This window comes from Mobula birostris, chromosome 9, assembly GCF_030028105.1.
Source record: "Mobula birostris isolate sMobBir1 chromosome 9, sMobBir1.hap1, whole genome shotgun sequence".
Taxonomy (NCBI): Eukaryota; Metazoa; Chordata; class Chondrichthyes; order Myliobatiformes; family Myliobatidae; genus Mobula; species Mobula birostris.
This window is the reverse complement of record NC_092378.1, coordinates 150,326,764-150,352,449: the sequence shown is the minus strand read 5'-3', so window position 1 is coordinate 150,352,449 and position 25,686 is coordinate 150,326,764. Positions and strand designations below refer to the sequence as shown.

Below are 25,686 nucleotides of genomic sequence, written 5' to 3'. Positions count from 1 at the left end.
ATGGACATCCCCTAGCTCCTCTGACTAGGCACACATTTCCTCTCTTCTCCTTGATCAGTCCACTAGTCATCCTCCGGTTCTTAACATACGGGTAGAACATCTTGGGGTTTTCATTAATAATGATCACCAAGGCCTCCTTATGCCCTCTTCTAGCTCTCCTAAGTCCATTCTTTTGTTCCTTCCTGGTTACTTAGTAACTCTCTACAGCTCTGTCAGATCCATGCTTGACCTGATCCCTGTACATCTCGAGTAGCTGTTTTCATGTTAACCAGCAGCTAATTTAATTATTTATTGAGATACGTTGTGGAAAGGTCTTTCCAGGCTTTTGAATCACATTGCTCAGCAATCCCCCAATTTAATCCTAGCCTAATCATGGGACAATTTACCACGATCAATTAACTACCGACTGGGAGGAAACCGGAGCATTCGGAGGGAACCCACGCAGTCAAGGGAAAAATGTATAAAGTCTTTACAGGCAGTGGAGGAAATTGAACCTGAGTCATCTTTTGGAAAGTGTTGTGCTAACCCACTACAAACCAGATATCTGTCGAACAATATGTTCATCACACTTTATGCTCATGTTGTTAAAGCTCTTGAATAAGGTATCTTTTTTAGCCTGTGGTTTTAGGGTTCTAGTCGCTCTCCTGTCCTTTCCACCCTGATCAATACGACTATGCACCTGTAAGATCATAAGAAGTGGGAGCAGAATTAGACCGTTCAGCCACTGAGTCTGCTCTGCCATTCCATCATGGCTAATTCTACTTTCCCTCTCAGCCCTACTCTCCTGCCTTCTCTCGTGACCTTTCATCTATGTGCTTATCTGAGAATCTCTTGTATGTCCCTATTATATCAGCTCCTACCACCATTTTGAGCAGTATATTCCAGGCACCTGCCACTCTCTTTTTGAAAAAAAATCTACATCTGACATCTCCCCAAAACTTTCTTCCATTCCCCTTGAAAAGATGTCCTTTAGTAACACACATAAAATCTTGGATGAACTCTGTAGATGTTGCAACACACATCAAAGTGTGACGTGAACGCAGCAGGCCAAGCAGCATCTGTAGGAAGAGGTGCAGTCGATGTTTCAGGCCGAGGCCCTTCATCAGGATTAACTGAAGGAAGAGTGAGTAAGGGATTTGAAAGTTGGAGGGGGAGGGGGAGATCCAAAATGATAGGAGAAGACAGGAGGGGGAGGGATGGAGCCAAGAGCTGGACAGGTGATAGGCAAAAGGGGATACAAGAGGATCATGGGACAGGAGGTCCGGGAAGAAAGACAAGGGGGGGGGACCCAGAGGATGGGCAAGAGGTATATTCAGAGGGACAGAGGGAGAAAAAGGAGAGTGAGAGAAAGAATGTGTGCATAAAAATAAGTAACAGATGGGGTACGAGGGGGAGGTGGGGCCTAGCGGAAGTTAGAGAAGTCGATGTTCATGCCATCAGGTTGGAGGCTACCCAGACGGAATATAAGGTGTTGTTCCTCCAACCTGAGTGTGGCTTCATCTTTACAGTAGAGGAGGCCGTGGATAGACATGTCAGAATGGGAATGGGATGTGGAATTAAAATGTGTGGCCACTGGGAGATCCTGCTTTCTCTGTCCGCTCCTCTACTGTAAAGATGAAGCCACACTCAGGTTGGAGCAACAACACCTTATATTCCGTCTGGGTAGCCTCCAACCTGATGGCATGAACATCGACTTCTCTAACTTCCGCTAGGCCCCACCTCCCCCTCGTACCCCATCTGTTACTTATATTTATGCACACATTCTTTCTCTCACTCTCCTTTTTCTCCCTCTGTCCCTCTGAATATACCTCTTGCCCATCCTCTGGGTCCGCCCCCCCTTGTCTTCCCGGACCTCCTGTCCCATGATCCTCTTGTATCCCCTTTTGCCTATCACCTGTCCAGCTCTTGGCTCTATCTCTCCCCCTCCTGTCTTCTCCTATCATTTTGGATCTCCCCCTCCCCCTCCAACTTTCAAATCCCTTACTCACTCTTCCTTCAGTTAGTCCTGACGAAGGGTCTCGGCCTGAAACGTCGACTGCACTTCTTCCTTCAGATGCTGCTTGGCCTGCTGCGTTCACCAGCAACTTTGATGTGTGTTGCTTGAATTTCCAGCATCTGCAGAATTCCTGTTGTCTGTAGATGTTGCCTGACTTGGCCAATTTTCTGCAGAATTTTGTTTGTGTTGCTCTGCATTTCTAACTTATGCAGAATCTCTTGTACTGTATTTATGATTTGTTCTCTGTACAGTATAAGCTTTTGCTGCTTTGGGTAAAAGGTGCTTGTTGTCCACTCTATCTATGTCCCTTATAATCTTCAATACCTTTGTCAAGTTGCCTTATTTTCATTTGGTCCAAAGATAAACGCCCTAACTCGCTCAACCTTTCCTTACAAGACATGTTTTCTAATCAGCTCTTGAAGGTACTCCTCCCGCTTCCCTTTCTTCCATGGTCTTCTGTCCTCTCCTATCAGGTTCCCTTCTCCAGCCCTTTATCTCTTTCATCAATCAACTTTCCAGCTCTTTACTTCATTCCCCTCCCTTTCTCCTGGTTTCTCCTTTCACATGCCATTTGTACTTATTTCTCCCCTCCCCCCATCTTCTTACTCTGACTTCTCCTGATCCAGTCCTTTCCAGTCCTGCTGAAGGATCTCAGCCCGAAATCAGTTCACTCTTTTCCATAGATGCTGCCTGGCCTGCTGAGTTCCTCCAACATTTTGTGTGTGTTTCTCACCCTGGTAAATCTCTGCATCCTCCCTAAAGCATCCACGTCCTTCATCTAATGAGGCGATCAGAACTGAACTCTGTGTGGTCTAACTAGGGTATTATAGAGCTGAAACATTAGCTTTCGAAGATAGTTATTGAATTGCTGACATGGTGGAATTAAGCTCAGATAAACGTGCATAGTCGGATAAGAAAACAGACTATGCAGGAAGTACTCATGACCTGCAGAGTACAGGCATTTAAATTTGCAGATTCTTAACCTTTCATTGACCTGAAAGGTCAGTGGTATTTGTCTCCACAGAAGCTGCCCGTTGCTGCAGGCATTTATTGCTGTAGTTTTGGACAAGGGACGATTTAGATATTTAAAAAAAAGTAGAATAATTAGAATAGAAGTACTGATTAGATCTGTAGGGAGCCGCTTGCCGTGAGATGCCACACTCTGACACCGTACTATTCACAGATTTTGCTTGTAAGAGTCCTAGAGCGCTAGGGCATAGGAACAGGCCTCTCGGCCCATCTGGTCCATGCCAGATATTATTCTGCTTAGTCACATGCATCCACTCCTGGACCATAGCCCTCCATACCCTTCCCATCCATGTACTTATCCAAATTTGTCGTAAATGTTGACATCAAACCTATATTCATCACTTCTGCTGGCAGCTTGTTCCACACTCTCTGAGTGAAGAAGTTTCCCCTCAGGTTCCCCTCAAATGTTTTACCTTTCATCCTTAACCCATGACGAGCTGTGGTCTCACCCAACCTCAGTGGAGAAAGCTTGCATCCATTTACCCTGTCTATACCCCTCATAATTTTGTACACCTCTATCAAATCTCCTCGTTCTCCTACGCTCCCAGGATACAGTCCTTATCTTTTAAGTCTTTCCTTATAACTCAGCTCCTCAAGTCCTGGAACTACTGAGAGTTTGAAATATCTTAAGAAAACAAAATTAAAGATTTGAAATAAAGGAAGTCAATCCCACCCACACACAAGCAGAAGCCCATGAACTAATCAGATTTTACCTGTTATTGCCACTGAAATAATTTGGCTCCTGGCCAAATTTATTTCAGATAATCCCGTTTTGTATTAGTTTGGTTTTAGAATAAATTTGTCTGTGAAAGGACAGTGATAACGGCCTCTTGCGTGAACAGTCTGGTTCCATATCAGAATGGAAACCATTTTAAAATGGAACCAGACTGGAACCATTCTAATATGGAGCCATTACTACTCATTGTGATGGTTAGAAATAAATTAAAAGTCTTACATTTTATGACCTTAAGATCCCATGGTGCTGTGTTTTAAAGCAGAAACCACTTGATTCAAAATGCTAGGACAATGTTTAGTTTCATGAAGCTCTGCAATTATACTACAACTTAGAAGCTTGATCTTAGAAAACATGAAGGGAGACATTGTCTAGTCACTGCACTTCTGTTGGTCTAGACCTCTTTCCCTCCTGAAGATTAACTGGGATACACGGGTGCGCACATGGGCACACACACAGACGGAGGCGCGCACACACAGACACGTTATAAATGTGGGAAGTCTGTCCATTGTAGGGTCATAGCTAGGGTGAATGCACTCAATCTTTTTTCCCCAGAATTGGGGAGTGAAGACCTATAGGGTGTAGGTTTAAGGTGAGAGGGAAAAGATTTAATAGGAACTGGAGGAACAGGGTTCTTGTAAATCATGTAGGGCGATACATAAGAGCTAATTGTGGAAATGGTTGAGGCAGATACAATCAAGGATCAACTTTATTCACCATATACATTTACATGTATTAGGAATTTGCTGTGGAGTGGTGATTAGAGTGTGACATGCAACCAAAATAAATTTTAAATAATTATGTATATTTAAAATTAATACAAATATGGAATAGAATGTACATAAATACCAACATGTTTGTTTATACAATCTAAAAGAGGTTTAAAGTGTTTACAATGTAGAGCAGTGCAGTGAATGTGGAAATAGATCAAGGGGGGTAGGGGGCTAACTAGAATGATTGATCAGATTATCTGTCTGGGGAAAGAAACTTTCAAGATGGCATAAAGTTTTAGTTTTAATAGCCCTATAGTGCTTTCCAGAAGGGAGCTTTTGGAAAAATCAGTTTGTGGGGTGGGTAGTGTCTGCAGTGATCTTTCCTGCCTGCATCCTTCTCCTGGACACGTCCAAGTCCTGCAGTGATGGTAGATTGCAGCCAATGACCTTTTCTGCTGTCCTGGCAGTTCACTGTGGGTTTTGTACACTGTGAGAGGATGCTGCACCAAACCAGACAGTAATGGCTGATGAGAAGATGCTCTCTGTGATGCCAGTGTGGAATTGCACCAGTATGTTCTGTGGAAGATGGAATTTTACCAACTATCAAATGTGTTTAGGACATGTATGATAGGAAAGCTTTAGAAGGTTTTGGGCCAATTGCTGGCAAATGGCATTGACCTGGATGGGACAACCTGACCAGCTGGGCTGAGGGGCCAACTTTATGAATTATCGGTGAGGATGCACCCAGTGCTCAGCCAGGTACCTGTTTTCAACATCCTGTACCCAATTGCTTGAGTAAAGGGGAGTATAATGGGGGCAGGAAATAGTCTCTCTCTCTCTCTCTCTCTCTCTCTCTCTCTCTCTCTCAATAAAAGTGATGCAGAATTGTAGCAAGTGACAAAGGCCAGCAGTCAGAAGTGCTTCTCCATCTTGGTATAATAGTTCTGTATGTCTGCCAGATTGATTAATATTTCAGCCTTTCAAATCCAAATGCAAAGAGTTGAATGCAGCACTCTGTAAATATTGAAACGTCACTCAATAATCACATTTGTTTGTCAGTGCATGGACATTTTGGAGCAAGCTTACCTTATTTGTAGCAGCCACTCCTGAATAGTGCTGATGAAATTAAACCATCCATCTTCTTTGTAGTCAGTTGCTGACAGTATTAAAATGGAGTAATTGAATTGGGTCAACTCGATCAAAATGTACAAGAAACGCTTCTACCCACTGCGTGGTTTTCATGCCTGGCTTGGTAATCAGGCAGCAAATTAATTTTGTTTTGTCTCATAGCTTCACAGAGAAGGCGATACCTAGCGTGATTATATCGCACCGCTACAAGGCACAGGACACTCCCGCTCGTAAGACGTTTGAACAGGCCCTGACGGGTGCGTTTATGTCTGCTGTCATCAAAGACCTGCGGCCCAGTGCCCTGCCTTTTGTGGCCAGCTTAATCCGTCATTACACCATGGTGGCTGTAGCTCAGCAATGTGGTGAGTTGGTGTCACCTACCAGGTGGCTGAGATTGAATGCAGCTTCTTGAAGGTTTGGAAAATCTAGGGAAAAGGGAAAAGAAGGGGGGAAGTCTCTGTTCTTCCATTTATGTGTGTGAAACTCCCAACTGTAGTTGACATTGGCCATGGGTGCAGAATTCTGGCCCTGTGGCATCAGTGTACCCTTGTCTGTCTTTATCTATATTAATTTTCATTCACTACTTTTGTTTTGCTTTGTTCCTGAATCAGCATAGATAATTTCACTCACCTCTACTCTGAGCTATCTGTATCATTGTACATATCTGCCTACCTATCTATCTACCTATTTGCCTACCTACTTACCTTCTAACCTACCTATCTATTTTTTACCTACCTAGCTATCTACCTATTTATCTGTTTTTTGCTGTTTTTTTTTGCACATTAGTTGTTTGTCAGTCTTTGTATGTGTGTGTTTTTTCTATTGATTCCACTGTATTTGTTTTACTGTGAAGGCCCACAAGAAAATGAATCTTAAGGTGGTAGGTGGTGAGATAAACGTATTTTGATAATACATTTACTTTGACCTTTGAAAGCACTTCCACAGATCAGTAATGCAGGTACTCTGATTTTGCAATGTAACTGCACAGACAGTTATTTAGTTGCCAAATTGGATTAAGGAAAGGTTTTCCATTTCCAAAGCACTAACTCATGTCCTCCTAAATGACTTTACCGTCAAGGAAGTGCTATATAAAGCGTATATGTAGGCTGTCAGCTTCACATTTAGCTCCCACAAACACCAGAGGGGTAAATTGACTAGTTACTTTAACTGGAAACATTATGCTATGATGCAGTAGGCCATTCTACCCACAAAATCCCTGCTGGCTAAGGAGTTTCTGTACATTCTCCCTGTGGAATGCTTCGATTTTCTCCTGGTCCTCTGGTTTCCTCCCACAGTTCAAAGGTGTACCAGTTAGTAGGTTAATTAGTCATTGTAAAATGTCCCATGTTTAGGTTAGGGTTAATTGGGGTTGTGAAGTTGCTGGGGTGACATGGCTTGAAGGACCTGGGGTGCCTACTCTGCAATGTTTTGCTAAATAAAATTAAAAATGAATAAAACAAGTTGCTGGAGAAATCAGGCATCAACAGACAGCTGATGTGTTCCCATTATGATTTTTACCTCTTAAAAAATCTGTTCACAACCTCTTTTTTGCCACAAGTAGGCAAAAACCAGTTTCTCCAGTCGTGACTAATGAATAGACTCCACCTCCCTAGAGTCTTAGAACACAGATATCTATAGCATATTACAGGCCCTTTGACCATGTAACCTACTCTAGAAACTGCCTAGAATTTCCCTACTGCATTGCCCTCTATTTTTCTAAGCTCCATGTACCTATCTAAGAGTCCCTTAGAAGACCCTATTGTATCCACCACCATCGCCAGCAGTGCATTCCATGTACCCACCACAGTGCATTCCTTCTAGTAAATACAGTTCTGGTCACCCCACTATAGGAAGGATGTTGAGGCTTTGGAGGGGGTGCAGAAGAGGTTTACCAGGATGCTGCCTGGATTAGAGAATTTGGACAAACTTGCGCTGTTTTCCCTGGAGGGGTGGAGTCTGAGGGGAGATCTGATAGGTGGTTATAAGATTATGAGAGGCATAAATAGAGTAGGCAGAGAATACCTTTTTTCCATGGTTGAAATATCTAATACCAGAGGGGTAATTTCAAAGGAGATGTGAGGGGCAAGTTTTTTTTTACACAGAGTAGTGGGTGCCTGGGGTGGTGGTAGTGGCAGAAACATTAGGGAATTTTAAGAGATGTTTAGATAAGCACATGCATGTGAGGAAAAAGTAAGGATATAGATATTATGTAGGCAGACGAGATTAATTTAGTTGGCCATTTGACTATTAATTTAATTGCCTCAGCACAACATTGTGGGCCAGAGGGCCTTTCTGTGCTGTACTGGTCTATGTTCTAAATCTTCTCTGTGTTCACATGAGATCATTCACACTCTTCCAAAAGTTAGGTGACCAGAGATGGATGTGATAGTCCTGTTGTGGTCTCAACAGTGTTTTATAACGTTATATTGGACCAGAGCAATGTGGACTGACTGGCATGGTTTGACTTCCCATAGATGCTGCTTGACTTGCTGGGTATTTCTCATATGTTGTGTTTATATAATATAATGGCTTCTTTAGCCCATTAATGCTTTTATTAATTAGATTTTATTTGCTCCCCTTTGGACTCCACTTTCACTTCAGCTATTAGTTATTTTGTTTGGACTTGATAATTCGTTGATTTATAAGTGTTACGGTTATTCAAATGGATTCTTGGCAGCTTTGTTAGTGTCTAGTTAAGCCATAGCTGGAGTATTGCTTTCAGTTCTGGTTGCTCCATTATCGGAAGGATGTGGAGGAGTGCAGAAGAGGATTATCAGGATTCTGTGTGGATTAGAGGAGATGTGTTATAAGGAGAAGATGAGTTGTTTTCACAGGATCGGCTTCGACAGAGAGTTGGTATCTTTCTCCCAGGGTTGGAATGGCTAGTACCATAGGGCATGATTTAAAGTGAACGGGAGTAAGTTCAAAGGAGATGTGCAGGGCAGGTTTTCCACACAGAGAGTGGTGGCTGCTTGGATTGTGCAGCCAGTGGTGGTAGTGGAAGCAAATACAATAGAGGCATTTAAATGGGCACAGAAATGTGCGGAGATTGGAGGGTTAAGGACATTGTGTAGACAGAAGAGATTAATTACACGTTTATTCACTATTTTAATTTGGCACAACATTGTGGGCAGAAGGGCCTTTTCCTTTGCTGCATGAATAACACACACAAAATGGTGGAGGAACTCGGCAATTCATCAACCTGCCCTAATGAAGGAACTCGGCCCAAAATGTTAGACTGTTCAGAATCAAGGTTTAATATTATTGACATACTATATGTCATGAAATTTGTTGTTTTATGGCAGCAATGCACTGATTGCTAGTGTGTGTGTGTGTGTGTGTGTGTGTGTGTGTGTGTGTATATATATATATATATATATATATATATATATGTGTGTGTGTATATATATATATATATATGTACACACACAGAAAATTAAGTTAAATAAGTGGTGCCAAAAGAGCACAAAAGTAGTGAGGTAGTATTCATAGGTTGTTCTTTGATGTTCTTTCCTCTCCATAGGTGCTGCTGAGTTGCTCCAGCATTTTGTGTGTGTTACTGTGGATTTCCAACATCTGCAGAATGTCTTGTGTTTACCCTTTCAGTACGATTTATGCTCACTGTTGTTTGCTTGCAGGCCCATTCTTGCTGCAGTGCTACCAGGTGGGGAGTCAGCCTAGCACTGCCATGTTCCACAGCGAGGAAAACGGATCCAAAGGAATGGACCCCCTCGTCCTCATCGACGCCATCGCCATCTGCATGGCTTATGAAGAAAAGGAGCTCTGCAAGATAGGGGAAGTGGCTCTGGCTGTCATCTTTGATGTGGCAAGCATCATCTTGGGCTCGAAGGAACGGGTTAGTGGTTCCAAATTTCTGAATACAAATATGCTGCATAATATCTTTAAACGATGCAGTGCAGTGTATTCACAAACTGAAGAGATTCTGCAGGTGCTGGAAGCCCAGGATAACACACACAAGATGCTGGAGGAACTCAGCAGGGCAGGCGGCATCTATGGAGGGGAATTAACAGCTGACATTTCGGACCAAGACCCTTCATCAGGTCACCAGGACCCTTCATTGCAGTAACTAGCAGATAGCACAATGCTATTACAGTTCGGGTGTTGGGGTTCGGAGTTCAGTTCCAATGATGTCTGAAAGGAGTTTGCACGTTCTCCGCACGAGCACGTGGGTGTCCTGTGGGTGCTGTGGTTTCCCTCCACCATCCAAAGATGTTAATTGGTCATTGTAAATTGTCATGTGATTAGGCTAGGGTTAAATAAGTGGGGTGCTGGAAGGTATGCCTGTTGGCCGGAAGGGTCTGTTACACCCAGTAACTCTAAATAAATAAATAAATAAATAAAAATAAGTAGATACCTCGAACGTATACAGAGCTGCTTGCAACCTCATGTTACCATAGAGTGCTTTATAACCAGTGCAGTGCTGTTGAAGTGTGGAAAATCCAGCTGCCAGTTAGCGCACAGCAAGCTCCCACTGTGGTGTTCCTTTGAGCAGATGGCCTCTGTCAATTAAAAGCAAACCAAAGGATAAACATTAAGCAATATACACAAAATGCTGGTGGAACGCAGCAGGCCAGACAGCATCCATAGGAAGAAGCACAGTCGACGTTTCGGGCCGAGACCCTTCGTCAGGACTAACTGAAAGAAAAAATAGTAAGAGATTTGAGAGGGGGAGGGGGAGATCCGAAATGATAGGAGAAGACAGGAGGGATAGAGCTAAGAGCTGGAAAGTTGATTGGAAAAAGGGATGCAAGGCTGGAGAAGGGAGAGGATCATGGGACGGGAGGCCTAGGGAGAAAGAAGGGGGGGTGGGGAGCGCCAGAGGAAGATGGAGAGCAAGCAAGGAGTTATTGTGAGAGGGACAGAGAGAGAAAAAAGAGAGGAAGATAATAAATAAATAAAAGATAGAGTAAGAACTGGAGGAGGGGCATTAATGGAAGTTAGAGAAGTCAGTGTTCATGCCATCAGGTTGGTGACTACCCAGACGGAATATAACAGGAGACTGCAGATGCTGGAATATGGAGCAACATACAAAGTGCTGAAGGAACTCAGCAGGTCAGAGAAATGGACAGTTAATATTTCAGGTTGAGACCCTTCATCTGGGCTGTAGTCTGCCTGACCTGCTGAGTCCTTCCAGCACTTTGTATGTTGCCAAGTATAATTGCTGGCCTCTTGTGCATTCATTTCAGAATTTTTGAGAATATCATTTTAAAACCGAGGTGCATATGATCTTCTCACAGAATCTTTGGAAACTAGAGTTTATAGGGGCTAGATTTTATGAGATATTGAGTGAAAATTGGTGCATTTTTGAAAGATTAAGAAATTGAAGATTATGGGGAACAGTCACAGAAGAAGTTGGGGAAGACTCCATGATTTTCCTCTCTCTTCACTGGTATAACGTGTATGTACGCTGTGTGTTGTATTGGTTTCTTAATGTCACATGCATGTAGATACAGTGAAAAGCTTGTGCATACTGTTTATACAGATCAGGTCATTAAACAGTGAACTGAGCTAGAACAAGATAAAACAATAAAAATGCAGAATAAATTGTAACAGCTACAGAGAGTGTAGTGCAGATAGACGTTAAGAGACAAGATCATAATGTTATCTGGACCTGTGTGTCTGTGATGCTGGTTACTGTACCTGTACCTCACCGTTCTTGTGCACATGACAATAAACGTGACCTTATAGAGTCTCAAGCAGAATGGCTTTGGTTATATTCAGTGAGAGGGCAGACTTGAGTTCTAACAAACTTAGCAACAAACACAGAGTGCTGGAGGAACTCAGCAGGTCATACAGCATCTATCGAGAGGAATAAACAGTTGATGTTTTCAGCCGAGACCCTTCACCCGGCCCAAAGCGTTGACTGTTATTCATTTCTATAGATGTTACCTGGCCTGCTGAGTTCCTCCAGCATTTTGTGTGTTGCTGTTCTGGATTTCCAGCATCTGCAGAATGTTTTGTGTTTTTGAATACTCATCCTGCTCCAATGATCTTATAGTCTTTAGACTCCCCTACTTCAGTGAAGTGTCATTGATTTTATTTTTATATACTCAGATGCAACAGGGCATACAGTTCTCAGATTAACATCTCGTCTGTAAAGCTGATATCTGGAATGTCTTGCTCTGGTCTTAAACTTATGATGTGACTCTTCATAAAATTCCTCTAGGCATGCCTGCTGCCCTTGTTCTCATACATCGTGGAGCGTCTCTGCGCCTGCTGTTACGAACAAGCCTGGTACGCTAAACTCGGAGGTGTCGTCTCCATCAAGTTCCTAATGGAACGCCTCCCTTTGATCTGGGTCCTGCAGAATCAGCAAACCTTTCTCAAGGCTCTCCTCTTTGTCATGATGGATCTGACAGGAGAGGTACTATGTTTTTCTTATGTGGTGGTCACAAGAGGTTCATGGTGTGTTTTGTGTGGCTCAAATCATAGTCATTGAGCACTACAAGACAGAAACAGTGCCTTCAGTGCATCAGTCCATCTAGTTCATCTCTTACCTGTATAGATGCTGACCTGTTGTGACTTTGCATGGCAGTGTCAGTGGTAAATGAACATTCAATCAACTGGCTTTTAGATGCAAGTTGGGCTATCAGTGTAAACCTGGTTGAATGTTTATTGAAGTACATATAATCTCAGTTAAGTTGATTATCTAAGTAACTAATCTGGCCTTGTGTGTATATAAACAGCATGCAGCTTTGTGTGTGTGTGATCGAGTCATAGAGCACTACAGCCCAGAAACAGGCCCTTTGGCCCATTTAGTCTGTGCTGAACTATTGCTCTGCCCAGTCCTTGGACAATAACCCTCCATGCCCCTCCCATCCATGTTCTTGATGCAAACTTCTCATAAATGTTGAAGTCAGCCCCGCTTCCACCAGTTCCGCCTGCAGCGTATTCCACACTTCACCACTACCCACCCTGCAAGCTGCTTTTCCAGGTGCTGGAATCTAAAGCAAATAACAAACTTCTGGAGGAGGGACTGAACAGGTCAGGCAACATATATGGAAGGAAATGGATAGTCGACATTTCAGGTCAAGGCCCTTCCCCTGGACTGAAAGAAAGAGGGGAGATTGCCAGCGTTAAACAGTAGCTCCTATCTAGTGCAACTGCAGAGACAAATTTCTGTTCTGGAATTTCCAATCAGTTCATGTTAGCTAGCATTGCCTAGTTCTCAAACTGCAGTCACGCATTGTGAAGCTTGGTATGGGTAACTAGAGCACAGACGGTTCTTTCGGCCCATTGAATCTGTACCAGCCATCAACCCATTGCATCCTATCTTATTGCCGCCTTTTATTCTCACGTTCCTATTAGCTCTCCCAACCCTTAGATTGTACCACAAGGGCACCAGGGGAAATTTACAGCGGCTGGTTGTCCTACCGACCTGCTCATTCAATGGCGTACAGGTTAGAGTTAGTGAATTGTGGGCATGTTATGTTAGTGACGGAAGCATGAAGACACTTGTGGGCTTCAGCTAGCACAGAGGTTCCCTACCGGGGGTACTCAGGCCCCTTGGTTAATGATTGGGGTCCATGACATTAAAAAGGTTGGGAACCCCTGACCTAGTACATCCTCAGACTGTGTTGGCTATTGATACAAACGATGCACTTCGCTGTGTGTTTTGATGTACATATGAGACATAAAGCTAATCTTTAAGCCTTAGAAACATTTAAGAGGCTTTTAGATAGGCATATGAAAGTACAGAGACTGGAAGGACATGAACATTGTGTCGGCAGAAGGGGTTAGTTTAGATAGACATTTAATTACTGGTTTAAGCACATCATTGTGGGCTGAAGGGCCTGTTTCTATACTGCTTGGTGTTCTAGATGCATGTTCAAATTGCTGAACTCCAGTCTGAGTGGATGAAAGTGAAGTAGTAAATTGGATTTGACATTTGCTTTGCAGGAGAACCCAGAGAGTGGTAAAGGTGTTTGCCTCTGTCTGGAGTTCTGTGACTAGTGGTGTGCTGCAGTAACCGGTGTTGGGCCCGTTGTTGTTTGTCATCTGGATGATAATGTGGTTAACTGGATCAGCAAATTTGCAGATGACAAGTCTGGGGTGTAGTGGATAGCAAGCTTGCACTGGGATCTGGACCAGCTGGAAAAATAGACTGAAAAATGGCAGACGGAATTTAATGCAGACAAGTGTGAGGTGTTCCACTTTGGGAAGACAAACCAGGATAGGACTTCCACTGTTCACTGTGTGCACTTGAGAGATCTGAGACTCGAGATCCACAATTCCTTGAAAGTGGCATCACAGGTAGATAGGGTTGTAAAGAAAGCTGTTGGCACATTGGCTTTCATAAATCAATGCATTGAGTACAGGAGTTTGGTTTTATGTTGAAGTTGTATGAGATGTTGCTGAGGCCTAATTTGGAGTATTGTGTGCCGCTCTGGTCACCTACCTACAGGAAAGATGTCAATAAGATTGAAGGAGTGCAGAGACAATTTACAAGGATTTAAAATTTGCCAGGACTTGAGCACCTGAGTTATAGGGAAAGGTTGAATAAGTTAGAACTTTATTCCCTAGTGCATGGGAGAATGAAGGAAGATTTAAGAGAGGTATACAAAATTATAATGGGTATAGATAGGGTAAATGCAAAGAGGTGTTTTTCACTGAGGTTGGGTGGGACCAGAACTAGAGATCATGGGTTAAGGGTGAAAGATGAAATGTTTAAGGAGAACATGAAGGGGAGCTGCTTCACTCAGGGTGGTGAGAGAGTGGAACGAGCTGCTGGTGGAAGTGGTGGATGTGGGTTCATTTCAACATTTAACAGAAATTTAGATAGGTACATGGATGGGAGGGGTACGGAGGGCTATGGTCTGGGTGCAGATTGATGGGACCGAGCAGATTAATGGTTTGGCATGGTATAGATGGGCTGAAGGAGCTGTTTCTTTGCTGTAATGTCTGACTCTATATGCATATGCTCAGTTAACTATGCTGATCATTTAAACAGTGATACTATATGATAAGATGGGACTATAATTGTAGAAATACTTAACTGTGAGTCTTTTTTATCAGCATTTGTCCATCTGCAGGAAATAATGATTCTTGTAAAAACCAGTTATAGCACACAATTATTTACCAAAGAGAGAAGGCTATTACTACAGCAACGTTAGACACAGAGCTGAAAGAACCTTCAGCTATGTCTGTCCTATATAGCACGGTGTTTGCTGTGTGCACTGAATATCCCCTGCAATGCCAGCTCTACCTGCCGTGCATATATTTCATGTGAAAAGTAGTTTCACATTTAGCACTGAATACGTCCTGCAGAGAGGATGATCTGACCTGAAATTAAATGTTTGGCAAAAGAGAGTTCAATGCTGGAAAAAAAACATTTTGAAGATATGCAGCGGTGGAAAGATTAATAGGAATTCAATTTTTGGTTTGGAGACTTTAGGTGAGGTGGCATGACTATGACTAACAGTGGCATGGTAGCGCAGCGATTAGCTTAACGCTACTGCAGTACCAGTGACCATCGTTTGGTGTTCGATTCCTACTGCTATCTGTAAGGAGTTGGTTCATTCTCTCCATGACGGCGTGGATTTTCTCCATGTGCTGTAGTTTTCCTCACATTCCAAAAAAAAAACCGGTTAGGGTTAGTAACTTGTGAGCATGGCTATGTTGACACCAGAAACATGTTGTCACCTATAAGTTGCCCTCAGCACTGAAGACTTGGACCGTGTTGGTCATTAACACAACTGACTAGTTTTCAATGTTATGTGACACTAATCATTAATTTATGTCCAGAATAAAAAATCATGTATTTGTATAGTGACCTTAACATTGTAATACATTCCAGGCTTCTTCAAGGGAGTAATGGTGATGAAGGCTTGGCATTGGGCCATACAAGGAAAGATTGGGTCAGCTTGGTGAGGCGTGAATGTTTGTCTTAAAAGAGAGAGAGAGAGCTTTAGAGAGGGAATATGAGCTTAGAACCCAGGCATCGGAGGGCGCATACCTCTGGAGGAGTAATTTAAAATCGTGGATGGAAGATTGAAGAAGTTTGGAGATCTCCAAAGTCTTTTATGGGTTGGGAGAGGTTGGAGGTAAGATGGGAAGCTGGTATCAATTTGAAAATCAAGGTGTTACTGAACTGGGGAACAAATGTAGGCCAATGGGTGTTATAGCCTACAAGCAAAATGCTGCAGGAAGTGTGCAATTAGAAGAGAAAATGCTGGAATTATTTAGCAGGCCTGGCAACATAAGAGGAAACAGTTAACATTACAGGGCAGTGACCTTTCATCATAGCTCAGTGTGATACATGAACAGGCCAACAACAAAAAAACATGTTGCAAACCCTGGTTGTAGTGTCCTGTTGAATGTTTGAAGTTTTGCCCAAGGGGATAACTCTGCTACTCCCTAGGTTTCAAATGGTGCGGTTGCAATGGCCAAGACGACGTTGGAGCAGCTGCTGGTTCGCTGTGCCACTCCCCTGAAGGACGAGGAGAAGTCCGAAGAGTTACTGACGGCTCAGGAGAAGTCCTTCCACCACGTGACCCACGACCTGGTGCGCGAAGTGACTTCCCCGAACTCCACCGTGCGGAAGCAGGCCATGCATTCCTTGCAAGTACTCGCCCAGGTGACAGGCAAAAGTGTGACCGAGATCATGGAGCCTCATAAAGAGGTAACTTTCAATCGCATGTAATCTTGTGTCATTGGTAAGTTGGTTTATTATTGTCACGTGTACCAAAGTACAGTGGATAAACTTGTTTTGCATGTTGTCCATACAGATCACTTCACCACATCAGAGATTGAGGTAGTACAAGGGAAAGCAATAACAGAATGCAGAATAAAATGTAACAGCTTCAGAGAAAGTACAGTGTAGGCAGGCAATAAGATGCAAGGTCGCAGTGAGCTAGACTGTGAAGTCAATAGTCCTTGTCATACCAGCGGACTGTTCGATAGTCTGATAACATTGAACTAGAAGCTGTCTTTGAGCCTGGTGGTATGCACTTTCAGGCTTTTGTAGCTTCTACCCGATGGACTGGAGGAGAAAAATGTCCAGGGTGGATGGTGTTTAATAATACTGACTGCTTTACCAAGGCGGTGAGAAGTGTAGACAGAGTCCATGGAGGCCAGGCTGGTTTCCGTGATGATCTGAGCTGTCTCCACAACTCTTTGCAGTTTCTTGCATTCATGGGCAGAGCAGTTGCCGAGCCGAGCCGTGATGCATCCAGGTTGGCTGCTTTGATAAAAATTAGCGAGGATTAACACAGTCATGTGAATTTCTTTAGCCTCCTGAGAGCGTTAGAGGTCCTGGTGAGGTTCCAGGGCCATGTGCATGATTATTCATTTGCCAATATTGCTACATGGATAATTTGAGACTTTTAGTCTTTAGTGAACCCAGTTTCCAAACAGCATGTTGGAGATACTAGATGCTAGAAGAGCTCAGTAGGTCTGTGGGAGTAAAGGAATTGCTGATGTTTCAGGTTGAAACCCTGAAGTTTCTGCTGATTGTTCGTTGGTTCATTAGCATTTTTTTTGCCACAGTGTTTCTGTGATTCGTGTTGTGCATTGTACATGTCAGTGGAACTGAAACGTGGACTGATTGTAAACTGACCCTGGACTTTCCCATGTCCCACCAGGTCCTACAAGACATGGTTCCACCTAAGAAACACTTGCTACGACATCAGCCAGCAAATGCTCAGATTGGATTGATGGAAGGAAATACATTTTGCACCACCCTACAACCCAGGCTGTTTACAATGGATCTCAACGTGGTGGAGCACAAAGTCTTTTATACAGAGGTAAGTGATGGGTTGGCCTCTTTCCTCAGCAATTCTCCACATCCGCCTGAGGAGTTTTCTCCTGCCTTCCTCTGTGGTCATTTATTTTGATGAATGAACATTTAATGGCTCTGGACCTGTACTTAAACAGTTTTGGGCCCCATATTTTAAAAAGGACATGCTGCTATTGGAGATGGTCCAGAAAAGGTTCATGGGAATGATCCTAGGAATGAAAACATTAATGTATCAAGATTGTTTGATGCCTCTGGACCTGTAGTTGTACAGTTTTGGCCACTTATTTAAGAAAGGATACAGTGGCATTGGAGAAGGTCCAATGGAGATTCATGGGAATGATCCTGAGGATGAAAGGGTTAACATTTGAAGAGCTTTTGATGACTCTGGGTTTGTACTCACTGGAGTTTAGAAGAATGAGGGGAGATCTCGTTGAAACCTTTTCATCGAATATTGACGCCTAGATAGAGTGAATGTGGAGAGGATGTTCCCAGTAGTGGGAGAGTTGAGGATCAGAGGGTACAGTCTCAGAATAGAAGGATGTCACTTTAGGATGGGGATGAGGAAGAATTTCTTTAGCCAGAGGGTGGTGAGTCTGTGGAAATCATGGCCACAGACATCTGTGGAGGCTGTCATTGGGTATATTTAAAGTGGAGGTTGATAGGTTGTTGTTTGGTTAAGGGCATCAAAGGTTATGGAGAGAAGGTGGGAGAATGGAGTTGAGCGGGATAATAAATCAGCTGTGATTGAATGATGGAAACACTCATTGGGCTGAATGGCCTAATTCTGCTCCTATGTCTTAAGGTCTTGTGGTCTTCTTTTGAGCAGTTTGCCTTCACTAACACTGCTGAAGCTATTGTGATAGAATGGGAAGTCACTGTCCAACAAGTCATTGATTCAAAAAGAAAATCCAGTTACTGTGACTGATGATATAGATTCTGAAGAATTCTTTTTAATAAGTTCAGCGTTGCCAGGTTTATATCCACAGCACTCTCGCTAGCATTTTAATTTCAAGTCTATCCATGCACCTAGCAATCAGAGACAAGACAGAGTCATTTACTTCAGGCAGATACATGTCTTGGACAATTCGATTCGCCAGTGTATTAGGGTGTCAACATTTCTGCGCATCAGTCAGGAGACTGGACAGTTGCTGCAGAGCTCAAAGATGTGTAATCTTACATGGGGAGATGCCTGAGGGAGTACTGCACCTTGTCTTTCAAATTAACTTTTAAACCAAGAGCCTGTCTGTCCTGTTGGGTACACTCAACCCCCCCCCCCCCCATTGTTTTACGAAGATCAAAGTTCAAGGTAAATTTATTATCAAAGTACATGTACAGTATATTGCCATATACTACCTTGAATTTCATTTTCTTTTGGGCATTTACTGTAGAACAGAGAAATACAAAAGAATCAATAGAGAAAGTACACACTCAGTGAGTTGTTTTGTTATGCCTCCCCTCTCACTGTGAAAGGGAACACCTTTTTTCCCTTATTCGGGAGAGAGAGAGAACCTGTTAAATGTTCAATTGTCGAGTGAACAATTAGTTTTTGTTGTACTGCAAACAGAGGTCTTTATTTGGGGGCTTTGCTGTTGCATGCTTGGTGGGTGGAGGGTGCTGATGTTTTAGTGCGGAGGTGAGTGGAGGAGAGGAGGGTTGTTTGCTGCTGCTTGTGTGTGGGAGGGGGTAGTGGGGGGCTTTGGGGTTCTAACATCTTAACTGTCATTCATTCTTTGGGGCACTCTTCAGTCTTCGTAGATGTCTAAAGAACAAGAATTTCGGGATGTATATTGCATACATTTCTCTGATATTAAATGGAACTATTGAACTAACAAGGGTGGACAACTAACTAATGTGCAAAAGAAAAACTGCAAATAAATAATAAGCAAACAGAGGGAGGGAGGGTGGAAGAGAAGGTGAGTGAGAGTGAGTTAAAGAACATGAGTTGTAGACTCCTTGGAAGTTAGTCCACAGGTTTATGGAGTCCTGGCCATACGTTAACCTGGGACAACATTGTTTGTTGCCTGTGGGAGCCCAGTTTGTTCAACTCCTCAACCAAATGATTCTCCGTTATCAAAGTGGACTTTATTCTCATGTGCGCAAATCTATGCCTGTGTATGTACTGTACAATGAAAAACTAACTTACAGCAGCATCAATGGCACATTGCATCAGATAAACAGCGTTCGCAAGAAAAACATAAATTAAACAAATTATACACAAAAAGAACACAACTAGAACAAAAAATGGTCTATTTTAGTGCAAAGTGATCGTAGTGTTGCTACACTGAGCTACTGTTTAGAGTTTTACCTGAAACTTAGTTTTATGATCAAGAACCGAAACATGAATGTGGGGCTTCAGGCTTTTGTATCTCCTGCCCAATGGTAGCTGTGAGAAGATGGCATGGCCTGGATCGTGGGCATCTTGGAGGTGGATGTTGCCTTCCTGAGGGAACACCTCCCTGTAGATAGTACGGATAGTGGGGAGGGATTTACCTGTGATGTACTGGGCAGAGACCACTACTCTCTGCAGCTTTGTGCATTCCTGCACATTCGGATTGTCACGCCAGACTGTGATGCAACCAGTCTGGGTAATTTCAACTGTGTGTTTGTACAAGTTTACTAGAGTGTGTCGGTGGTTGTGCCTTGGATGTGTCTCAGTGATTTTGAAAAGCCTTGGATATCTGGAGAATGTAAATGATCCAATCTGAGTTGAGACGGGTGGTTATTGTAATTAAGTTCCCAACTGGTTCCCTTTTACGGTGAAACAATCTACCCTTACGCTCAAGCTTGTAACATTCTTTCTGAAGTGATGGTATTCATTTAAAAGCAGCGGCAATTTTTAAGATATATTTACAGTAATGTGTATGTTCTGGGAGTCATTGTCTGGGTACAAAGATATTAGTAATAAACGTCCAAGAGTTGAATACCTTCTATGTAGTGAAGGTTGTCAATCGATTTGCTGAATGATTTTTTTCTTGTTGCAGTTGCTGAATCTGTGTGAAGCTGACGACAATGCACTCATGAAGCTGCCCTGTTACAAAAGCCTGCCTTCTCTCGTGCCTTTACGCATTGCTGCCCTGAGTAAGTGAAACTGGAAACTTAGAGCAGGCAGTCTTCTCAAAGCAACTCGCGTGTTCCTCACAACTACTCTGCAGCAAATTGAGAGGTAGTTTTGGGGAGTACATAATTTCAAGACATTTAGAGGTTTCTTTGCAAGGTGATAGTATATAGTATTTTAAAGACTATGTATTAGTTGTTATAGTGGCAGCTGGAGTCAAGGTTCAAAGTAAACTTATCATCAAAGTATGTGTATGTCATTATATACAACCCTGAGATTAATTTTCAATTCAGAATCAGAATCAGGTTTAATATCACCGGCATATGTTGTGAATTTTGTTAACTTCATGGCAGCAGTACATTGCAACACCTGATAATAGGGAGAAAAAGAAAATGGTGAAATAAATAAATAAATGAATTAAATAGTTAAATTAAATAAGTCGTGCAAAAAAAGGAAATAATAACAAAACTAGCGAGGTAGTTAATGTTCATGGGTTCAATATCCAATCAGAAATCGGATGGCGATGGGAAGAAGCTGAATCACAGGGTGTCCATTCAGGCAACATTTAGAAGACGTTTGGATAGGTACATGGATGGGAGTGATATGAAGGGCTGTGATCCAGGTGTGGGTTGATGGGGCTAGGCAGAATAACAGTGGCACAGACTAGATGTGTCGAAGAGCCTGTTTCTCTGCTGTAGTTGTTCTGTCTGTATTTTGAGTGTGTTGCACTTAGATCCTATGTTGGATTACTCCAACACGTATCTGGTGGAAGGGTGATGTCAGGAGATTGCATGTAAGGCTGCTGGAGCAGAGGTGCCACGATAAACCGTGTTTATTATGATGTTCCTTCTCCATCATTGTTCTGTTTTTGTAAGAGAAAATGTATCTAGCAATTATTGTAGTTACAGTAGTGTAGCCACAGGTAGCGTAGTGGTTAGTGTGATGCTGTTACAGCTTGGGGGATTCTGGAGTTCAGAGTTCAAATCCGGCCCCGTTCTGTAAGGTGTCTCTGTATGTCCTCCCCGTGGAATGTGTGGGTTTTCCCCGGGTGCTCGGATTTCCTCCCACGGTCCAAAGACATACCAAGTGCGTTAATTGGTCATTGTAAATTGTCCTGTGATTAGGTTAGGGTTACTCGGGGTTGTGGGGGCCAGAAGGTCTAGTGCACACCGTATCACCAAATAAATAAATTAATAAACAAAGAAATACAGAACCCAGAGATGCAGTGCAGAAACAAGTCCATCTTCCTAGTGAATCTGCACCAGCCCTCAACTACCCCTTCACACTGATCCTGCACAAAACCCATTTTATTCTACCACTCACCCACATACTAGGGACATTCTACGGTGGCCATTTAACCTGCCAAACACACACATCTTTTGTAGATGCCATTTGTGGGAAAAGTTTTATGTTAGATTCCTTCTTGGTTCAAGGAAACTCATCCCCGAATCCCGCAGGCTGCAAAATTTGGATATACCTCCTAAGAACACGGACTCCAAAGAATATGCCGTGGTAGTGTAGTGGTTAGCGCAACACTATTACTGCTCAGATCATTGGAGTTCTGACTTCGTTTCCGGCGTCTGCTGTAAGAGAGTTTGTACGTTTTTCCTTTGTGCGTGTGGGTTTACTTCGGATGCTCCGATATCCTTCCACAGTCCAAAGGCATACCGGTTAGTGGGTTAATTGGTCATTGTAAATTGTCCTGTGATATGGCTAAGGTTGAATCAGCAGCTGCTGGGCGGTGTGGCTCGTTGGGCCAAAAGGGCCTGTTCCATGCTGTGTTTCTAAATAAAAATAAAATTTAAAAAAAAAACGTGTTGTGGCAGATCAAGGGATATTTAAATGTGCACACCTCTGTGTTTCCAATAATTGAAGTCATTTTGTAATATCTGTGGAGACTGTTAATTTGCTCTTTCACTCTCCCTCCAACAGATGCCCTTGCAGCCTGCAATTACCTGCCTCAGTCACGAGAAAAAATTATCGCTGCGTTATTCAAGGCACTGAACTCTACCAACAATGAACTGCAGGAAGCAGGAGAGGCCTGTTTGCGGAAGGTCAGTGACGCTGTGGTGGGGTTGCTGTCTGTACGCAGATTGAGAGAAATCCAGCGCAAATGTTGTCAAATTGTGTGTCCATCATACTCTAATTCATGTAGAGTCCTAAGTTAACCCACAACGTTAATTTAGGACTCTACATGAATTAGCATATGATGTGTCCCACAATACAGTTACAATCATATTACAAAATAAACAGAAGTATATACCTTAGATACAGTATACAAACAACATATACACATTTACACATCCCCATTACTAGAGACATGGAATATTGCGCCGTGTATGGTGGAAAAGGCAACATAAAGCCAACCCAAGCACATCAGCTCAGTTTAAAACCCATTATGAGAATGTACCGGGAAAGATATTGAAGTGCACACACTCAGCAGAGTGACAGTGGAATGACAAGGCAATATTCGGGGGTGGGGGAGTGGTGCGTGCGTATGTGTGTGAGGGGGGTGTTTACCAGGTGCTCTGCGTCACATATTTAATACCATGTTTGTATCGTAAACTTTAGAAATGGAATTAAATAAGCGATTTAAATTTGTAATTGCAATAAAATAATTTGCATTGTTAGAGGAATAATGCTGCTGGATATACTCGCTTTCCTACTTAACTATTAATATTTTCCCAAATACCCATTAGCAATATACTCTGGCTGGTGCTGAGATGACAGCAAAACAGTTTAAAATCCTCCAGACAGCTGCCTTGCTTAACAATAATAATGTACCAGATGTATTGTGCTCATAATAAAGTCATTTTAATGCTTTTCTTGGGGGAATTATCCAGTAATTAAATATAAACATAAATAATGTTTAGCAAGGTAGGAATTTGGTACTAAAATTAAAGTTGCATTATTTAGATTCTAACTTCAAATCCCATTTGCATTTGAATGAACTGTGTGTGACTTGTGTAGATCCACAGCAAGAATTCCTTCCCCAATACCCGGGTTTTTGAGTGTTTGTTCAGAGAAATTCTGGCACCCAGCAGCTGTGATGTCATCAAGATGGCTGAGTGGCACTTGAAAGGGGAAATTATGTTCTTTTCACTTTATGACCATTTGAAAAATGCAAATTAGAAGTTAGAGTATTTGTGATTAAGCTTGAGGTGAAATTTCATACATATACATTGAAATTTTGTATTATTTTGAAGTCAAATCTTTTGTCATATGCACAGGTACAATGGAAAATTTGCTTGCAGCAGCATTATAGGCCCTTAGTAGCATGTGAACAGCATTCACAAGAAAACTAAATTAGACATAAATTATACACTTTTTTTTAACAACGAAAAGCATGTTTAGAACAAAAGGTAATTTTAGTGTACCGTGATCAAAGTGTTGCTAATATAAACACAAGAAATTCTGCAGCTGCTGGAAATCCAGAGCAACACACACAGAATGCTGGAGGAACTCAGCAGGTCAGGCAGCATCAATGGCAATGAATAAACTGCTGATGTTTCTGGCTGAGACCCTTCCTCAGAAAACTAAACTGTGGTGATTAGTGTTAGGCAAGTTTTTAATTTTTTTATAATATTACAGTACACATGAAGTTAGTTTCATAGTGCTGACAACTTGGTAAGTAACAAATATGTTAAGGTTAATTAGCTGTGGGCATGTTATGTTGGCACCAGAAGTATGGTAGCACCTGCAGGCTACCTTGAGCACAATGCTTGGGCTGTGTCGGTCATTGACACAAATGGTGGATTTTAGTGTATGTTTCAATGCACATGTGACAAATGAAAAATATCCTGAATATGTAAGCAGGCCAATGGCTTAGTACAGCATTTAAAAGTACACATTCCAGCTAACTTAGTAAAGCATAACTTTTCAACATGAATTAGTGTCACTATAAATGGTTTGACAATTATTTAGTTCTGCTTATTTCAATGGTTTTCCTTGCTTCTGTTGAAAGAGAGAGACCTCTGAAGGGGTGCTGAATCACTGACATTTCCACAGTACACTCGGCACGTGTGGAAGTATCAGAGGCATTGAACTCATCACAGTACAGTGACAGAACTGTCAGTAGTTTCACCTCTATTGAACACCATATATTTTGGCCCAGTAGTGTAAAGCCAGGCTATGTTGCTCTCAAATAAGCTCGGTAATTGATAGTGACGTGGCTCATTGAGACTTGAACACCAGGACTTGCTCTCATTAATGAGCCAATCATGCTCACCACTGATAGATGGAACAGTCACTAAACAGCCTTTTGAAGATCACCCAGTTGTAAAATTTCTGGTGAGCACCAACCTAATCCAAAGCTGTGAGATTCCTACACTGTGTGGCGTTTCCATGTTGTCGCATAGACTGGCACATTCGCACCAACAAAGTTGCTGGCAAGAAACTTTTCAAAGTTCAAAGTAAATTTATTATCTAAGTGCAAATACGTCACCGTATGCTACCCTGAGATTCATTTTCTTGTAGCCATACTCAGTAAATCCATAATAGAATAATAACCATAATAAAATCAATAAAAGACCATACCCAACAGGGTGGACAAACAACCAATCTGCAAAAGACAACAAACTGTGCAAATACAAGAAGAAAGAAAGAATAATAAATAAGCAATAAATATCGAGAACATGAGATGTAGAGTCCTTGAAAATGAGTTCATAGTGAGTGAAGTTATCTGTGCTGGTTCAGGAGCCTGATAGTTGAAGAGTAATGTAGGGTCTCAGCCTGAAACATCAGCCCTTTATTCCTTTCCATAGATGCTGCCTGACCTGCTGAGGTTCTTCAGCATTTTGTCTGTGTTACTCTGGATTTCCAGCATCTGCAGAACCTCTTGTGTTTAAAATGCTTTTCAGCTAGCTCATACAGAAACATTAAAACTGACTAAACATGTTTCTGACTTCCTAAAGATCAAAAATCAATTAGATAGTTGAAAGATTTTAAGTTCTAAAAAATTTATATTGATTGCACTTTAAACAATAAAACATTGAAACAAACTTAATTTAAATAATATGTTAATGGCCTTTTATTGCCCATCTCCTTTGTATCCTTTCCTCTTAAGGAAAATGATTGGTTGTGCTGTTCTCATGCAAGGTTGCATCTGGCATAAAAATGAAACCAGAAACCGTCCTAAGATACTCATCGGGACGGCTGTGTCCGAGATAGTTAACATTTCAAGTCAAGAACTTTTCAGGAGTTCTGTCATGTTTACTGTTTCCAACTGTCTACAATGATATAAGCCATGCCTTGTATTTTTTTTATGTAACAAGA

At 42.2% G+C, this 25,686-nt stretch overlaps 1 protein-coding gene across 5 annotated transcripts in view; it reads left to right on the top strand.

Annotated features, from left to right (window-relative positions):
- The window catches only part of trrap (transformation/transcription domain-associated protein), a 315,964-nt gene that overhangs the window by 65,560 nt on the left and 224,718 nt on the right, over nucleotides 1-25,686 (top strand). For all 5 annotated transcript variants that reach the window (XM_072269108.1, XM_072269109.1, XM_072269106.1 and 2 more), the window contains exons 23-29: nucleotides 5,762-5,961; nucleotides 9,238-9,455; nucleotides 11,787-11,984; nucleotides 15,981-16,241; nucleotides 17,203-17,364; nucleotides 20,339-20,435; nucleotides 22,345-22,466. In XM_072269108.1, coding sequence (XP_072125209.1) covers nucleotides 5,762-5,961; nucleotides 9,238-9,455; nucleotides 11,787-11,984; nucleotides 15,981-16,241; nucleotides 17,203-17,364; nucleotides 20,339-20,435; nucleotides 22,345-22,466 — 1,258 coding nt within the window. The remainder of the gene's footprint in view (nucleotides 1-5,761; nucleotides 5,962-9,237; nucleotides 9,456-11,786; nucleotides 11,985-15,980; nucleotides 16,242-17,202; nucleotides 17,365-20,338; nucleotides 20,436-22,344; nucleotides 22,467-25,686) is intronic.